At 43.1% G+C, this 19,802-nt stretch overlaps 1 protein-coding gene across 1 annotated transcript; it reads left to right on the plus strand.

Annotated features, from left to right (window-relative positions):
- Nucleotides 1-11,234: 11,234 nt before the first annotated feature.
- On the plus strand, nucleotides 11,235-19,794 carry calcoco2 (calcium binding and coiled-coil domain 2). Its single transcript, XM_021565013.2, has 16 exons — nucleotides 11,235-11,381; nucleotides 11,917-12,092; nucleotides 12,328-12,430; nucleotides 12,651-12,811; nucleotides 13,018-13,143; nucleotides 13,251-13,367; nucleotides 13,841-13,966; nucleotides 14,059-14,181; nucleotides 15,701-15,816; nucleotides 17,317-17,386; nucleotides 17,535-17,708; nucleotides 17,795-17,983; nucleotides 18,165-18,260; nucleotides 18,363-18,540; nucleotides 18,685-18,707; nucleotides 18,894-19,794. Exons 2-16 carry the CDS (start codon nucleotides 11,925-11,927, stop codon nucleotides 19,056-19,058), a joined length of 1,935 nt encoding a protein of 644 aa, XP_021420688.2. The 5' UTR covers nucleotides 11,235-11,381; nucleotides 11,917-11,924; the 3' UTR covers nucleotides 19,059-19,794.
- Nucleotides 19,795-19,802: the final 8 nt, after the last annotated feature.

Consider the following 19,802-nt stretch of genomic DNA (forward strand, 5'->3'; position numbering starts at 1 on the left):
TACTAACTGATGACCTCTGCACCAGAGAAACACATCAGCCTTTGAGGTTCTCCTTGAGTCATGGACAGATTTTACACGGCTTTTGAGCCGTTTTAGATCGCTTGGTATTCCACATTCAAGGTATGGTCAGTCATAATGAAGTCAGTGTATCGGTATTATGTACATATCCCTAACAAAATGTTCACTTTATTAGGTGAAAATAGATTAAAATCAGGTGCTTCATCCATCTCCTGAAGCTACAGAATGAAACGGAAAGCTGCTCCATGATCAGCCAATCAGAGAAGGGTAGAAATCCTGCCAGCTTTGACAAGGTCCTCGAGCAGCTTATCAAGATATTGTTAGTTACATCTTTGCAAAAGCCACTATATTTATCAGGGGTGCAATTTTGGTTTTAGAAGTGGGGGGGTATATCATTTTTTTATATTTTTTTATCCTGTCGGATAAACACTCCAAACAGCCTACCCGACCGTTCGGAGGTGCCGGCATTGTCCTAAAGCATACCGTTGCCTCGTTTTGTACCCGTCCGAGTGAAAGTTGCGCCCCTGATATTTATAACAGCAGACAAATGGTAAGTTAGAGCAGCCTTTTTCAAACCTCTCCTCAGAGACTCCCAGTCATTTCATACATTTGAACTATTCAACATGTATTTGAACTTTTCAACGAGGAATCATCAAGCCCTTGACTACTTGAATCAGGTTTGCTAGTTCAGGGCTACAACACAATTATAAAACCTCTAGGGGTCCCCGAGGAGAGGTTTGAAAAAGGATGTATGTCAGTTTGCGCCATCTAGAGGCGAGGTTGATACTGACGTTCAGTTCACTGACACTCAATACTTCTGGAAGATTATACTGAGGTTCATGATGCTGAGAAAATGTAACACAAGAAAATTATTGTATAATCTGAGCACTATTCTTCAATATAGTGTGAAACATTTTCAAAATAGGAAACAGGTGGTATGTAGCCTACCCACCAGGCTGCACAGAGTATCTTCAGAGATGAAAAGACAAAGCAAAAGGTTTCACTATTGCCAAAATCTGTTCAAAATAAGCCTAGTGTGATTCTATGGGCTTATTTTGGATCTAAACTTGTCATCTCGTCATTACATACAGATCTGTGGTATCTTTAAATGAAGCAGCACAGAACAAGGCCTTGATCAAATAAAATGGGGCAGAATTAAATTCAACCCGGAAACATCAACCTCAAAATCAACAAACCATCATAAGAATAAATCCTTCAGAAAATGCAATATGGATCAGAGCAATGAAAGTAAAAGAGCCAAAAGCCAAACCCGGCCTTCAGCAGGTGCATAGAGCATTTCAATGCTCCATTCTGTGCCTAATACTACACTATCCTGGCTAACGTCAGAAAGGTTAGGGTTATGCATAGTGTGTTTTAAGCTGGGCAATACATTGGGGAGCTGCTGTCTGTTCAACTAGGCTACACACAAGTCACACTGACACCTCTCTGATAGAGCGCTCAGCAGGTTATCTCCTTTTGTACACTAAACCAGGGAAGAAGAAGGAGAGCAGCGGGCTAGTGTTACAGGAATAGCAGCACCAGTGTGTCACCTGGAGATCCAAGATGGCGTAGCAGTCAGACGTCTTTGTCCTGTCGTGTCCCTTGTATACATATTTTTCTTTGCATATCTTTTTAAAATATTTTCCTAAACCTCAACTCCTAAATACTCTCCTGCAACCCGCCTCAGCCAATGTGGCGTGGATCTGTTTTTTAGACTATGTTACCCAGTAGGCTATGCGGGAGACTGATGGTTGAAGAATGCCTTGCATGGCTAAACATGGAGTTTTCTAGCTGATGAATATGTTCATTATTCTGTTTGTCATTATATAAGGAACAAACATAACATGGTGTCAGATTGGTAGTCGCTATGACGAGACAGAGTAAAGAAAGGAGTAACGGGCCTCCTGGGTGGCGCAGTAGTTAAGGGCGCTGTACTGCAGCGCCAGCTGTGCCATCAGAGACTCTGGGTTCGCGCCCAGGCTCTGTCGTAACCGGCCGCGACCGGGAGGTCCGTGGGGCGACGCACAATTGGCCTAGTGTCGCCCGGGTTAGGGAGGGATTGGCCGGTAGGGATGTCCTTGTCTCATCGCGCACCAGCGACCCCTGTGGAGTTGTAGCGATGAGACAAGATAGTAGCTACTAAAAACAATTGGATACCACGAAATTGGGGAGAAAAAGGGGATAAAAAAAAAGGAGTAACTCTGCAAATATCCGCGCCGAAAATTGAACATTCTACCACAAGTCAAGTGACGTGAGTAGTCGAAGATGCTAGCTTGCAAGAGCGAGGACAACGAGCCGCAGCAGCGAGAGCGAGGCTGCATTGGAATCTGTTGACGAGCAAGTTGATGAGCAACATAGATAAATTGACACTGTTCCTGTTCTCCGTCATGGATAGGCTTAGTCCTCCTACTCCTATGCAGTTAACAGGCAATTTAGCTGACAATTGGAAACGTTTCAAGCAGAGATTCAATATCAGCCAGTGGTGCAGGGGGAGATGATGACAAATTGAAAGCTTCCATTTTTCTGCATGTTATTTCTGCATGTCATTGGACATTTACAAAAGCTTTCAGCAAGACGAGGCAAACTTGACATTGACTGTGCTAATGGCTAAATTTGAGGAGTACTTTGTACCAAGCCAGAACGTCACGTTTGAGAGATACAAGTTTTTCTTTCGTGATCAGAAACAGGGAGTCAGTTTTGACCAGTATTTGGTTGAGCTAAACACACTGAGCAAAACGTGTGAACTTGAAAATCTGAAAGACTCACTAGTGAAAGACAGGATAGTCTGTGGCATACTTGATGATGGACTCAAGGAGAGATTGCTGAGTGAGCAAGATTTAACTTTGGATAAAGCAGTGAATATGTGTCGAGCAGCTGAAACCACCAGAGCACAAGCTAAAGAGCTGCGCAGGGATGGGACTTCAGTGCAATAAAAAGAGAGGAGCAATACACACAACGCCTTACAAAACAAAAACAAGCAAAAGAGAGAAATCAAAACACTACATGTAGGAAATGTGGATTTATCCACAAGCCAAACAAAATGCCCTACATATAGCAAATCATGTAACAACTGTGGGAAAAATAATATTTTCTCAAAATGCTGCAAAGCTGAGGCTACAAAGAAAAAGGTTCACGCAGTCGAGGAGATGGAAGAATTCTTTGTTGATTCTGTGGAAATATGCAATGCAGTAAATGCTGAATGGATTGTGCCATTGACTGTGAATTAAACTATAATACCATTCAAGCTTGATACTGGAGCACAGGTAAACCTGTTGTCGCTGGATGACGACAAAACACTGAAGGTGAAGAGCAAAATACACCCGGTGAAAATTAAGGTTACTGGTTATGCGGGGGAGAACGTACCAGTCAAAGGTAGCTGCATAGTAACTTTACAGCACAAAGGAAAACAGTTCAGAGCACAGCTGCTGATTTTGGAAAAGCGTGTACAGCCTATTCTAGGAATCAATGCATGTGAAAAGCTCAATTTGTTGAAAAGAGTGTATGTAGTGACATCACAGACTGAAAAGGACCAAGAATCAATACTGGCTGAGTATGAGGATGTGTTTGAGGGTCTTGGATGTTTACCAGGAGAACACAAAATATGTACTGATGACAAAATTACTCCAGTTGTGCATGCATGCAGAAAAGTTCCATTTGCACTGAGGAAAAAGTTCAAAGTTTGGCCTGGGAGCAGTTCTTCTGCAACAGCACGACGACACATGGCAACCCATCGCTTATGCGTCCAGAGCCTTGACAGGCGCAGAGACAAGGTATGCACAAGTAGAGAAAGAACTACTGGCAAGCACGTACGCTTGCGAAAGGTTTCACTAATACGTCTACGGACGAGACTTCGAAGTAGAAACCGACCACAAACCATTGGTGTCAATCATGTCTAAGGCACTGAATGATTGTCCAATGAGAATCCAGAGAATGTTGATCAGACTGCAAAAGTATGATGTGAAGATGATCTATACCCCGGGAAAGTTCATGTTCGCCGCCGACACTCTTTCTCGAGCAGTCGACAAGAAGGAGAGCTTCGACACACAGAAAAACACTGAGATTCAGGCCTACGTCGACATGATCGTAGCATCACTTCCTGCGTCTTCTGAGAGAATGGAGCAGATCAAAAAAGAGACCGCAGCTGACCAAAGAATGACAGTTGAAAGAAACAACACTGATAGGATGGCCTGCACAGAACAACAACTGTCCAAGAAGAATACAGGATTACTGGATATGCAGAGCAGAGCTCACCGTTGTGGATGACATGGTGTTCAAAGGCAACAAGATTGTCATTCCCATGACACTACGCAGAGAAATGCTACAGAAAATACACAAGGGCCACTTGGGTGAGGAAAAATGCAAACAACGAGCAAGATAAGTAATGTACTGGCCAAAAATGAACCAGGAAATCATCCAGACCACTGCTTCATGTGAACTGTGATTGAGCTACAGGCCAAAGCAGCAAGCAGAGCCGCTAATGCCTCATCCAGTACCAAAGACCCTACTACAAAGTTGGGGTTGAACATTTTGACTGCAATGGCAAAAGTCACATTGTTGTTACCGACTACTACTCAAACTACCCTGAAGTAGCAACACTGCCAACTACCTCCAGCAAAGCTGTAATCACCTACCTGAAAACAGTCTTTGCAAGACATGGGGTTGCGTCTGAACTGTACTCGGACAATGGCCTGCGGTTCTCAAGTTCCAAATTCCGATCGTTCGCTAACGACTGGGGATTCCGACACAACACCTCCAGCCCCAACTACCCAAGGTCCAACAGCTTAGCAAAGAGTTCAGTCAAAATTGTCAAAGGTCTGATGAAAAAGGCACACGATGGAAAGGAGGATTTCCTAAAAAATCTGATGATCTACCACAGCACACCGCTGCAGAACGGACTTTCACCTGCACAAATGTTGATGGGACGTCGCATCAGAACCAACCTACCCATCCATGAGGACTTGCTAACACCCAGAGGTGCTCACAAAGTCAAACTCGCAAAGGAAAAACAGAAAAACAAACAAAAACAGCGACACTACAAAAGTGCAAGACACTTACCTGAACTGAAACCTGGAGATCATGTACGACTCTGAGACATCACTACAGGAACCTGGATGCAGCAAGGGTGAGTGCAGAGAGAAGTTGCACCGCTATCCTATGAGATCCAAACGGAGCATGGATCACAACTGAGACGAAACAGAGTGGATCTAAGGCTGCAGCCATTCACTCAAGGGACTGAGGATCATCAGGAGGATACTGCTAAAGCGTCAGATGCCTTTAGAAATGGACAATTCAGTCAGAACACCCTGACTGACAATGAACGCTGTCCAACTGTTTCAGGAAGCACTTCAGCAGAACAACCAAAAAGGACTCTGAAAGGCTTACGGAGAATTGCTAAAAAATCTCAAACAAGGGGCACCTGGACTGAATGTTTTGTTATTGTGAAAGGAAATAGAGCCACAATAGAGTATTGTAGAGAGTAGAGACTATATTTAGTTTACATTTTTATTTTATTTTGAAGGACAAACATTTGGGGAAAGAAATGTGTGTTATTGAAAATTTGTAGTCACATAGAAAAGTATTATTTTAAAGGAGAGAAGATGTTTTGTCATGTGTTAATAACATTTAGACTACGTTACCCAGCAGGCTATGCGGGCGACGGATGGTTGAAGAATGCCTTGCATGGTTAAACATGGAGTTTTCTAGCTGAAGTATATGTTCATTAAAAGTAGTTAAACCTATGCCCCAGTTTGTCATTATATAAGGAACAAACATAACAGTTAGCACCGGCCTGCTAAGTGTCAGAATCGCCGTGTCCCCAGCCAGCCCAACCACTCACTGGACCCATATGTTCACTTGACTACGCATGCTTCTCTCTAATATCAATATGCCTTGTCCATTACTGTACTGGTTAGTGATTACTGTCTTATTTCACTGTAGAGCCTCTAGCCCTGCTCAACATGCCTTAACCAACCATGTTGTTCCACCTCCTACATATGCGATGTCATCACCTGGTTTAAACGTCTCTAGAGACTATATCTCTCTCATCATTACTCAATGCCTAGGTTTACCTCCAATGTACTTGCATCCTACCTTACCTTTGTCTGTACACTATGCCTTGAATCTATGATATCATTCCCAGAAACCTGCTCCTTTTACTCTCTGTTCCGAATGTGCTAGGCGGCCAGTTCGTATAGCCTTTAGCCGTACCCTTATCCTACTTCTCCTCTGTTCCTCTGGTGATGTAAAGGTTAATCCAGGTCCTGCAGTGCCTAGCTCCACTCCCACTCCCCAGGTGCTCTCATTTGTTAACTTCTGTAACCGTAAAAACCTTGGTTTCATGCATGTTAACATTAGAAGCCTACTCCCTTAGTTTGTTTTACTCACTGCTTTAGCACACTCTGCCAACCCGGATGTCTTAGCCGTGTCTGAATCCTGGCTATTGGAAAACCACCAAAAATCCTGAAATCTCCATCCCTAACTATAACATTTAGGATAGAACTGGATACAGGATAGAACTGCCAAAGGGGGCAGTGTTGCAATCTACTGCAAAGATAGCCTGCAGAGTTCTGTCTTACTATCCAGGTCTGTACCCAAACAATTCGAACTTCTACTTCTAAAAATTCACCTTTCCAGAAACAAGTCTCTCACTGTTGCCGCTTGCTATAGACCACCCTCTGCCCTCGACACCATAGGTGAATTGATTGCCCTCCATCTATCTTCTGAGCTCGTGCTACTAGGTGACCTAAACTGCGACATGCTTAACACCCCGGCCATCCTACAATCTAAGCTTGATGCCCTCAATCTCACACAAATGATCAATGAACCTACCAGGTACAACCCCAAATCCGTAAACACGGATTTAGATATCATCCTAGCTAACTCCCCCTCCAAATACACCTCAGATTTTTTAAAATCAAGATCTCAGTGATTACTGCCTAATTGCCTGCATCCATAATGGGACTGCGACCAAACGACCACCCCTCATCACTGTCAAACGCTCCCTGAAACACTTCTGCGAAAAATGCACAAAAAAAAAAGTATAGGAGTCACAAAAGTCAGAAATAGCGATAAAAATAATCACTTACCTTTGATGATCTTCATATGGTTGCACTAACAGGACTTCCTGTTACAAAATAATAGTTTGTTTTGTTCGATAAAGTCCATCTTTATGTCACAAAAACTCTGTTTTGTTGGCGCGTTTTGTTCAGTAATCGCCTGGCTCCAGGGCGGTCAAAACATGCAGACGAATACATCCTAATAGTACCGGTAAAGTTTGTCGAAACATATCAAACGATGTTTATAATTAATCCTCAGGTTGTCTATTGTCTAAATAATCAATAATATTTCAACTGGACAATAGCGTTTTCAATAGAAAGGAAAAACAACGAATGGCGCGCTATTGTTCACGTGCGCAAAGCAGCTCTGCATTCTTCCCCTGTCCTCTGACCAAAAGGTATTTTTACTCGTCGTTTTACAAAATACAAGCCTGAAAGCATGTCTAAAGACTGTTGACATCTAGTGGAAGCCATAGGAACTGCAATCTGGGCCCTAACCCAGAACATAGTCAATAGGCATTCAATGAAAAACAACTCACATAAAACAAAATCCCACTTCCTGGATGGATTTTCCTCAAGTTTTCACCTGCCATATCAGCCATATCACAGGCATTATTTCAACAGTTTTAGAAACTTCAGAGTGTTTTCTATCCAATACTGCCATGCATATGCATATCCTATCTAGCTTCTGGGCCTGAGTAACAGGCAGTTTACTTTGGGCATGTTTGTCATCCAAACTTCAAAATACTGCCCCCTACCCAAGAGAGGCTAAAGGGTAGAGCTATCGCTTTCAAGTAGCGGGAATCTAACCCGGAAGCTTATAAGACATCCCGCTATGCCCTCAGAAGAACCATCAAACAGGCAAAAGCATCAATACAGGACTAAGATTAAATCATACTACACCGGGTCCGACTCGTGTCGGATGTGGCAGGGCTTGCAAACCATTACAGACTACAAAGGGAAGCACAGCCGCAAGCTGCCCAGTGACACAAGCCTACCAGACGAGCTAAATTAATTATATGCTCGCTTCGAGGCAAGCAACACTGAAGCATGCATGAGAGCATCAGCTGTTCCGGACAACTGTGTGATCACGCTCTCCGTAGCCAATGTGAGTAAGACCTTTAAACAGGTCGACATTCACAAGGCCGCATGGGCAGATGGATTACCAGGACGTGTACTCCAAGCATGCACTGACCAACTGGCAAGTGTCTTCACTGACATTTTCAACCTGTCCCTGACTGAGTCTGTAATACCAAAAACAATTTCAAGCAGACCATCATAATCCCTGTTCCCAAGAACACTAAGGTAACTTGCCTAAATGATTACCAAACCGTAGCACTCACGTCTGTAGACATGAAGTGCTTTGAAAGGCTGGCCATGGCTCACATCAACACCATTATCCCAGAAACCCTAGACCCACTCCAATTTGCATACCGCCCCAACAGATCCATATATGATGCAATCTCTATTGCACTCCACACTGCCCTTTCCCACATGGACAAAAGGAACACCTACGTGAGAATGCTATTCATTTACTACAGCTCAGCGTTCAACACCATAGTGCCCTCAAAGCTCATCACTAAGCGAAGGACCCTGGGACTAAAAACCTCCGTCTGCAACTGGATCCTGGACTTCCTGACGGGCCGCCCCCAGGTGGTAAGGGTAGATAACAACACATCTGCCACGCTGATCCTGAACACGTGGGCCCCTCAGGGGTGCGTGCTCAGTCCCCTCCTCTACTCCCTGTTCACCCATGACTGCATGGCCAGGCCATGCTCGACTCCAACACCATCATTAAGTTTGTTGATGACACAACAGTGGTAGGTAGGCCTGATCACCGACAACGATGAGACAGACTATAGGGTGGAGGTCAGAGATTTGGCCGTGTGGTGCCAGGATAACAACCTCTGCCTCGACGTGATCAAGACAAAGGAGATGATTGTGGACTACAGGAAAATAAGTACCGAGCACGCCCCCATTCTCACTGATGGGGCTGTAGTGGAGCAGGTTGAGAGCTTCAAGTTCCTTGGTGTCCACGTCACCAACGTACATGTATCATGGTCCAAACACACTAAGACAGTCGTGCAGAGGGCACGACAAAGTCTATTCCTCCTCAGGAGACTGAAAAGATTTGGCATGGGTCCTCAGATCCTCAAAAGGTTGTACAGCTGCACCATCGAGAGCATCTTGACTGGTTGCATCACTGCCTGGTATGGCAATTGCTCGGCCTCTGACTGCAAGGCACTACAGAGGGTAGTGCATATGACCCAGTACATCACTGGGGCCAAGCTTCCTGCCATCTAGGACCTCTATACCAGGCGGTGTCAGAGGAAGGTCCTAAAAATTGTCAAAGACTCCAGCCACCCTGGTCATAGACTGTTCTCTCTGCTACCGCACAACAAGCGGTACTGGAGCGCCAAGTCTAAGTCCAGAAGGCTTCTTAACAGCTTCTACCCCCAAGACATAAGACTCCTGAACAGCTAATCAAATGGCTACTGTGGTGTACAGCAGGTCAGCCACCAGGGGGAGACTCGTCGAGGCCTGGTGACAGACGGAGTATACATCACGAGGCGATGGCTCCATCTGCTGGATGTGCCAGGTCTCGACGAGCTCTCCGGCCAGGACTAATTGGGAATGATTGGGAGCTGGTGAGTAATCAAGGGCTGATTGCTCACCAGCTGTGCAAGGCCCATAAAGCTGCCAGAAGGGCAGCACACAGGAGAGAGTGGGGGGAAGAAAGGACTAGTAGTATAGTTGGGGACGTTTGCAGAGTTATGAGTAGGGAGTTCAGTTTTTGTGCCCGACAGGATACAGCAAGACCCGGAGCCAAGAAGACAGTATCCCGCAGAGGGTCTCATGGGGGAGACCTATCCTTTTCTTTTTGATTTATTATTATTTAAATAAACACCCTTCAAAGTTTTACCCATTGTATGCCTTAGATTTCCATTGGTTGTCATCCTCTATGGCCCTTGTTTCATCTGCTATTGTTTGCCAATGGAAGGAGGGATACTTGCACCTTCAATCACACCAGATTGACCAAGTACTCAAGTAAAATCAGGAGATTGTTGTGTAATTCAACCAACAATATGAAATGTTGTTGGTTTCCTCTAGAAAACAACGGATTAACCGAGGAGCAGTCTGTAGGCTACATGCAGCTATCTGAGTGCACTACAGCAGATACAGGGAATTGAAAGTTGATCACGATTATCTCCCATCCTGTCATCTATCCTGGGTGACAGTCTATTTTTGCTTTAGCTGAACTGTCATAGTTGAATACAGAAACAGTCTGACACCAAGGCTACCTGAACCCATTTCCTATTATATAGTGCTATATTGACTAGTGCAATGCCAATCATTGACATCAGCAGTCACAACATAAGATCAACCCTTTAATAATGGGGACAGGTCAATATCCAACTTTCCAGAGGGAAGAGGCTATAATCCCATTTCATATTGTGAAATCTCCCCAACTGTCTAGATCAGTGTTTCCCAACTCCGATCCTCGAGTACCCTCAACTGCAGCACACATTTCTGATGAATCCAAGTACAAAACAAAACTGATTTAACTTGTCAAAGGATTGATGATTAGTTGACAAGTAGAATCAGGTGTGCTTGTCATGGGCCACAACAAATGCATGTACTGGCAAACACTGGTCTAGGCGAAAGGGAAAGTATAAACATGTACGAACTGCAGGCACAAGGGTTTCCAAAAGTTGCCACAGCCACAAAGTCTAAATTGGCTATAGGTTATCATAAAAAAATGTATGAAAACAAAAATCGGATTTTTGGTGATCATTTAAGGTTATGGTTAGGCATAGGATTATCAGTGTGGTTAAGGTTAGGTTTAAAATCACGTTTTAAGAAGATACATTGTAGAAATGGGCTGTATAACTGTGGCTGGGGTAAGTAGTAACGACCAGCCACAACTCCGATATGTGTTTTCTCAAAGTTCCCGGGATGTCAGGTGTCCTATTTCTATCCGTACACTCGTAACAATCTCATCATTATGAGACTTCTATTTGATCAAATAAGCCACACATAGAAAATAAGCCATCGCATTTTTGTGTTAACCAAATTCGACACTCTCTCATTGACCTCCATTCAAAAGCTCCTCGCTTGTTGAGCGAAAAAAACGAAACAACGCCACCTGTTGGAGAAGATAGATTTTAGCCCTGTTTATCCCTCTCCCCTAACCTCTTCCTCTCTGCTGGAAATTAAACCTAGGGACAGTAAGTACTTCTTGTTGCTGTCCGAGTTGCGACACTGCTGAGTTGAACTGGCAGTTGCAGTTGGCAGTCCAAACTTCATGTAAGTTCAACCATTTAATGTCATTATTTTAGCTAAACGGTATAACACATTGATCTTAATAGTGACAGAATTGTGTTCACTTTCATATTCTTTTTCTCTCCAGTGTTTTATTTGTGGCCTTTTATGGTTTATTGTAGCTTGATCAAATATAATAAATCACCCTCTAATAAGTTATTGGGTTAGAAGTATATGTTTGACAATCAAATTGACGTCCAAAAGTCGTCAAAAAACATTTATGGGTATGTTAAATGTGATTGTCAAGTGTGAAAAATAGGCGATACGTTTCAAACGTTAAATGAAAGTGAAACTTAGTTTTGCGACGCAACATTGTATGCAATTTTTATGTGATATAAAATGTTTGGCCTTCTACTTAACATACGAACCATCTACAACGTGTGCTGACAGATTAGATACATATACGGCGTTCAGTTGAAAACATAAATTGTTTTTTTATTCGAGTTGTACATCCTGTTAGTTTTTTTTAATGCGCATTTGGGGCCTACTTGTTTTCATTTTGCTATATTCTCAATTTCAGAGGTCACCATGGAGAGCGTCGAAAGTGCAGCCAACATGGAATTGTCAACAACCTTTTCCCAGGTTGTATTTCAGGAAATCCCCCACTCCTACGCGCCAAATATTGCCGTGACTTGCAGCTACACTCTGACAGCAGCCATTCAACAGAACCCCAGAGACTGGGTGGGGATATTCAAGGTGAGATTATAGATATTTTGTCATGAATATTCATGAGTGGTCTGGTTCATCAGAGATTATGATATGGATTGTATTTCCACAAAGGAAATATTATCCTAATATATTTAACAATATAAATCCACAGTCTGGAATGCCTCCCAGTTGTCAGTCAGTCATGATTGTGTTATAACTGATGTTGTGCTGATTGTGTTATAACTGATGTTGTGCTGATTGTGTTATAACTGATTTTGTGCAGGTGGGCTGGAGCACCACAAAAGATTATTACACATTTGTGTGGATAGAACCATCATTGGATCTGATAAAACAGGATGCAAACAAAAAACAAGTGCTTTTTAGTGGTAAGACCATGTGTGCATTTTATCCTCAAACTTTTCAACTGACATGAACATTGATATGAATGATTGTGATCAATTTAGGTGGATTCGTTTTTGGTGGGTTTTAGGTGGATTCGTTATAGGCCCATGTTCATTTCTTAATTTTAGATACAAATGACATTTATTTGACATTCAAGTGATCAATATTATGCTGGCACTGACAATGATGTTGTTATTCTGATAGCATACTACTTGCCAAAGGATGATGCAGAGTTCTATCAGTTCTGCTATATTGATAGCAACGGCCAAGTGAGAGGAGCCAGCACCCCCTTCTGCTTTAAAACCTCAGGGGAACAAAGCACAGACGGCAGCCTGGAAAACGACCTCTTGGTCATCACAACACAGGTACAACGCAATCCACCATACCTAACATTAAAAGTTGATTTGGTTGTGTTTTAAAGACCATGCTTGAAATACTTAAAAATGCAGAACTTTTTGTTAGGCTTGCTTAGTGAAAGGTCAAGGAGATGATGTCCCTCACAAGAACATTTTAGCTAGAATTATCCGTAGGAGAGGTTATGTATGTACATGATGTGCATTTCTGAATCTAGGAAAAGGTAGAGCAACGTGAGAGGGAGAAAGAAGAGATGGTCATGGAGTTGGGGCAACTGAAAGAGCAAAATGAGATTTTGAGAGGAGTCCTGAAGGAGCAACAGCAAGAGATTGATTGCCTCAAGGTTTGTTTTCAAGAAGTTCGTTACATCTGCTAATTTCTAGCCACTAGTCATGTGTGAGAATGGAAATTACAATGTGAGGTAACAGAATTGTAACATTATCTCTGCAGTTGTCTAACGAGGAACTATACAAGGCAGACCTGGAGAAGCAGCAGCAGAAGTCAAGAGAGCATGAACAACTGACACAGAAAGCTAAATCAATGGAAGACTCACGCAAAGGACAGGAGGTAATATTTGGTGAATTTTGTGTCTTCAACACAAATCATCTGACAACTAAGAAACTCTTTCCATACTGAAACATAAATGCTTTTCAACATAACTGGTGGAACTATACTTGATGGATAGATGGAACTTTCCAAACACAGTAATCAAATAAAATCAAAGTGTATTGGTCACATACACCTATTTATCAGATGTTATTGCAGGTGTAGCGAAATGCTTGTGTTCCTACCAACAGGGCAGTAGTATCTAACAGTTCACAGCAATAAACAAATCTAAAAGTAAAATAATGGAATAGAGAAGTATATAAATATTAGGACGAGCAATGTCGGAGTGGCATTGACTAAAATACAGCAGAATAGAATACAGTATATACATATGAGATGGGTAAAGCAGTATGTAAACATTATTAAAGTGACTAGTGTTCCATATCCATAACCAGTAGAGGTTATGGACATGATTTGAGCATTTCTGAATCTAGGAACAGGTGGTGCAAAGTGAGAGGGAGAAAGAAGAGCTGGCCATGGAGTTGGGGCAACTGAAAGAGCAAAATGAGACTCTGACACGTGCCCTAAAGGAGCAACAGCAAGAGATTGACCGCCTCAAGGTTTGTTTGAAAGTCTTTTCTTTCCACCAGCAGTTTTACTTCTAGCCCCTAATCAGGCTGAGAGGGTGATTAATTATATATTGTTCCTGTAGGAATCTAAAGAGGAACTTGCACAGGTAGTGAGCAAACTGGAGCAACAGCAACAGAATGCTAGAGAGCATGAAGAACTGACACAGAAGGACAAATCAATGGATGAATCACACACAGGACAGGAGGTAACTGTCGCAAACCAATTTCCCATTTGGGCCTACCAAAGAACTACTACTACTATGGAGTACATTTTGTCTTGTTTCTAACAGTTTCTTTCCATGAAAGGCTGCAGTCTCTGGCCCCAATTCATAAAACATATTTGGTGAACGTATCAATACATGTGACAGGCTGTTTGTATACCATCAATATTTTTCAATTCCTCTTCTACTCTTTTTTTCCCCCACACTTTCTCTGTCTCCTTGTCATGTATCGAAGGGTGTATTCACATACAGGACCTTCGGAAAGTATTCAGACCCCTTGACTTTTTCCACATTTTGTTATGTTACAGCCTTATTCTAAAATTGATTAAATATATTAATTTCCCCCACAATCTACACACGATACCCCATAATGACAAAGAGAAAATGCAAATGTATAAAAAAACAAAAACAGAAATACCTTATTTACACAAGTATTCAGACCCTTTTCTATGATACTCGAAATTGAGCTCAGGTGCATCCTGTTTCCATTGATCATCCTTGAGATGTTTCTACAACTTGATTGGAGTCCACCTGTGGTAAATTCAATTGATTGGACATGATTTGGAAAGGCACAAACCTGCCTATATAAGGTCCCACAGTTGACAGTGCATGTCAGAGCAAAAACCGAGCCACGAGGTCAAATGAATTGTTCATAGAGCTCTGAGACAGGATTGTGTCGAGGCACAGATCTGGGAAAGGGTACAAAGTAGAGAGAGATGCTTGATGAAAACCTGCTCCAGAGCACTCGGGACCTCAGACTGGGGCGAAGGTTCACCTTTCAACGGGACAACAACCCTAAGCACACAGCCAAGACAAGGCAGGAGTGGCTTCGGGACAAGTCTCAATGTCCTTGAGTGGCCCTGCCAGAGCCCGGACTTGCACCCTGTCAAACATCTCTGGAGACCTGAAAATAGCTGTGCACCAACGCTACCCTTCCAACCTGAAGAAGCTTGAGAGGATCTGCAGAGAAGAATGGGAGAAACTCCACACATACTGATGTGTCAAGCTTGTAGCGTCATACCCAAGAAGACTCAAGGCTGTAATCGCAGCCAAAGGGGTTTCAACAAAGTATTGAGTAAAAGGGTCTGAATACTTATGTAAATGTGATATTTCCGTTTTTTTTTCTACAAACCAGTTTTTGCTTTGACATTATGGGGTATCGTGTGTAGATTGAATACATTTTAGAATAAGGCTGAACCTATCAAAATGTGGAAAAAGTCAAGGGGTCTGAATACTTTCCGAAGGCACTGTGTCTTTAATAAAGTAGTGTAGTGTGTGGTGCAGGAATAACGACAAGCGAACCTGGGGAGCTTTGTGTTCACATTGGTCTAAAAAAAAAGAACCGGCCTGCAGAATTCAAGCGAACCGAAGTCAGACCACCTCTCGAGATGGTCTCAGTTCGGTTCACTTCGGGGTATATTTTGAGGGGTCTGAGTTCCTTTGGAGTGTTTACACTACACAAGATATTAAGCAAATTGCTATTTCTCTTCACAAATGCCTGCAGTCTCTGACTCCTATTTGTGAGAAATATGAACGAGCATTGAGCAAGATCAAACAGCTGAAGAAGGAGCTAGAGGAGTTGAAAGAAAAGGTTGAGGTTCAAAGTGTGGAGATTGCACAGTGAGTACTTGTCTCGAGCAATCCATTCAATGGACATATCTTTCTAGTACAACACCTTTCCAGTCATATCATGATATCATCCTGTCTATATATAAACTCAGCAAAAAAAAATACGTCCTCTCACTGTCAACTGTGTTTATTTTCCAGCAAACTTAACATGTGTAAATATTTGTATGAACATAAGATTCAACAACTGAGACATAAACTTAACAAGTTCCACAGACATGTGACTAACAGAAATGTAATAATTTGTCCCTGAACAAAGGGAAGGGGTCAAAATCAAAAGTATCTGGTGTGGCCACCAGCTGCATTAACTATTACAGTGCATCTCCTCCTCATGGACCGCACCAAATTGTCCAGTTCTTGCTGTGAGATGTTACCCGACTCTTCCACCAAGGCAACTGCACGTTTCCGGACTGGGGGGAATGGCCCTCACCCTCACCCTCCGATCCAACAGGTCCCAGGCGTGGTCAATGGGATTGAGATCCGGGCTCTTCGATTGCCATTGCAGAACACTGACATTTTTGTCTTGCAGGAAATCACGCACAGAATGAGCAGTATGGCTGGTGGCATTGTCATGCTGGAGGGTCATGTCAGGATGAGCCTGCAGGAAAGGTACCACATTAGGGAGGAGGATGTCTTCCCTGTAACACACAGCGCTGAGATTGCCTGCAATGACAACAAGCTCAGTCCGATGATGCTGTGACACACCGCCCCATGATAGACCATCTACCTCCAAATCAATCCCGCTCCAGAGTACAGGCCTCGGTGTAACGCTCATTCCTTCGACGATAAACGCGAATCCGACCAAAACTGCGACTTGTCAGTGAAGATCACTTTTTGCCAGTCCTGTCTGGTCCAGCGACGTGGGTTTGTGCCCATAGGCGGCGTTGTTGCCGGTGATGTCTGGTGAGGACCTGCCTTACAACAGGCCTACAAGCCCTGAGCCTATTGCGGACAGTGAGCACTGATGGAGGGATTGTGCGTTCCTGGTGTAACTCGGGCATGTGTTGTTGCCATCCTGTACCTGTCCCACAGGTGTGATGTTCGGATGTACTAATCCTGTGCAGGTGTTGTTAAATGTGGTCTGCCACTGCGAGGACGATCAGCTGTCCATCCTGTCTCCCTGTAGCACTGTCTTACGCGTCTCACAGTACGGACATTGCAATTTATTGCCCTGGCCACATCTGCAGTCCTCATGCCTCCTTGCAGCATGCCTAAGGCACGTTCACGAAGATGAGTAGGGACCGTGGGCATCTTTCTTTTGGTGTTTTTCAGAGTCAGTAGAAAGGCCTCTTTAGTGTCCTAAGTTTTTGTAACTGTGACCTTAATTGCCTACCGTCTGTAAGCTGTTAGTGTCTTAACGACCGTTCCACAGACAGGGTCTTGAAAAAGTCTCTTTTTTTGCTGAGTTTATATATATATATATATATATATATATATATTTTTTACACTTGTGTAACAATGCTGTTCCTCATGCCCCCGTTTCTGTGTCAACAGGCTGAGTCCAAGCCTCAGAGATTTTGAGCAGGAGTCTTACAGACTGAAGGATCACATTCAGCTTCTACAGGTCAGCACACTCAGCAGAGTAATTGATGTAAATGAATGCCTGTAACACACACACACTATTTAAAAGACCTGTTGGCCAATTAATTTAGTGCTTTCTTTGATGTGAAAAAAACCTGTCAATCACAGAACCTCATGTTGACCCTTTCCAGGTGGATCTCCAGAGCAGTGAGAAAGAGAAGGCAAAGCTTTCTGTGGAGCTGCGCAAACTGCGTGGTCTCACACTTGACCTGGATGACTTGAAGACGGAGAACAAGGCCTTACACAGAAGCCTGTCAGAGCAGGGGCACCAGCCACAGCAGGAGATGGTGGACAGTGATTTGAAGGTTGGAACAAGTTGGTAAAATAACTATGTCCTTCCTGTACACGCCATTATGAAATGTAATACTGTCGTCTTCTTGTGCGCCGTCAGGTGCAATACCAAGCTCTTCTTGGCCAGCTGCAGGAGGCTCGGACACAGTTGCACCAGGAGCTGCAGGCTTCCAACAACACACGCAGACGTGCAGAGCAAGCAGAGGGGGAACTGGTGAAGGTCAATGAGTGCACGAATATCATAGTCATGAGGTCTACACAGGCGGAGCAGAAAAGCAGAAAACTAGAGGTGCTTAGAGAATATCTTTGACGCTATTTCGATCCACAGACAGGGTCAGCGATATCATTTTTTTTCTTACCAAGATGTTGTTTGTTCTGGGAAAGTAGTTCACCTGCGAGAGCAAATGAATATAAAACGTACTAAACGTATTCTCTTGTCTGATCACAAGTTCCCTGTTCTCTCCCCTCAGATACAACTTTTAGAGTTCCACAGACTCATTGAGGAGAAAGAAAGCATGGCAGAGATCGCTAAAGTAGAGAAAGAGGAGTTGTCCAGAGAAAATCAGGTGATTGCTGTGAATGTTGATACTCTTTACTAGTCATTTCATTATTTACAATTAGGGACATCTGCTTACATTGGGGTTTTGCCACTGTATTCTATCTGTCAGGATCTCAAAAGAAATGTTGAGAGACTTCGCAAGGAGTTTGCTGACATCCAGGTTGCTCCAGTGTCCATGCAGCATCCCAACCCTTATGGCTCTTCAACTGACCCCACCCCCACTGAGGAGCAGCAGCAAGATACACTGGCTGCCTCTCTCCACTTTGGGAACCCTTATGAGACCCCAGGTATTCCCAATATTCCAGCTGTTGGAAAGCCTCACCTAAATATTCTCAAATGAGACATGAACGCCACTTGTACCTCATGGACACGCCTTCTTGGAAAATAACAAAACAGGTTCAACTATGGCTGACATATGATTCTGTTTGCAGGCCCTGCGACAAACGCGGAGGAGGTATGTTAAGTCACTCCTATGATATACATGGTTATACGGCAGATTATGTTTGCAACAACATACACTAGTGGTTTGGGATCAAAGAGTTGGTTTCATAATGCTCTATAATGTTTGTGCTAGAGTACAGTTAACTATCCAGTCTAGATCTGATATTATTACCACTTATGACCCGTGTCTGTCCTATAGTTGTCCTTGACGTGTCGTCACTGCCATGAGTGCTTCCCTGGCATCACCCCGAATGAGCTGGAGCTGCACGAGGACAGCCACAGAGTGTGCCCCTTTTGCACCCTCATCTGTGACGGAATGGAGCAGACCAAGTATGAGGAACACGTCTACAGCCATGAGGTGTAGAGAAGCCACATCCTCACGACCCAGAGAGTTGACTACTCGTTAAGGAAAGCTGATACCCTACTAATTATATTTCTAAGAGGTGGGGGGTGGGGGGGGACAAATAAATACAGGCTAACAACCTATCCACGACATTGTAAGACAAACATTTAAAGGTCCCTGTTTATTACTGTCAATGTTATCGAACCTGGTAACGTTAAGGGTTGTGAATTTAATGTCTGGGAAATCTGTATCTAATTGAATTTGCCTGAATTGATCATATTGTTTTAGACACTTTGATGGTTAGGGTTGACTGTTTATTCTTAATTTGCCTGAATTGATCATATTGTTTTAGACACTTTGATGGTTAGGGTTAGGGTTGACTGTTTATTCTTAATTTGCCTGAATTGATCATATTGTTTTAGACACTTTGATGATTAGGGTTAGGGTTGACTGTTTATTCTTAATTTGCCTCCATCCTAATGGATAGGACTGTATGGATCTGCTATTTAATACGTTTCCTAGGTTTACTCTACTGCTATTATCTCTTCTGAACTACTGTATGTTTACTTTGGCTAACTTCACTATATTCCCCTTTAACATGCCGCTTAAATGTAAACGATGTGTTGCATAATAAAGTCAAATGACTCATGGTCAAATGATGCTCTCTGATAATGTAAGGATTGAAATGAGATTCATGTGGGATGTTCAAGCAACAAATAAAGTTGTCTTCACAGTTGTGTTGACATGAAAATAAAAATGTTTTTG

The sequence above is a fragment of the Oncorhynchus mykiss genome, chromosome 16 (assembly GCF_013265735.2).
Source record: "Oncorhynchus mykiss isolate Arlee chromosome 16, USDA_OmykA_1.1, whole genome shotgun sequence".
Taxonomy (NCBI): Eukaryota; Metazoa; Chordata; class Actinopteri; order Salmoniformes; family Salmonidae; genus Oncorhynchus; species Oncorhynchus mykiss.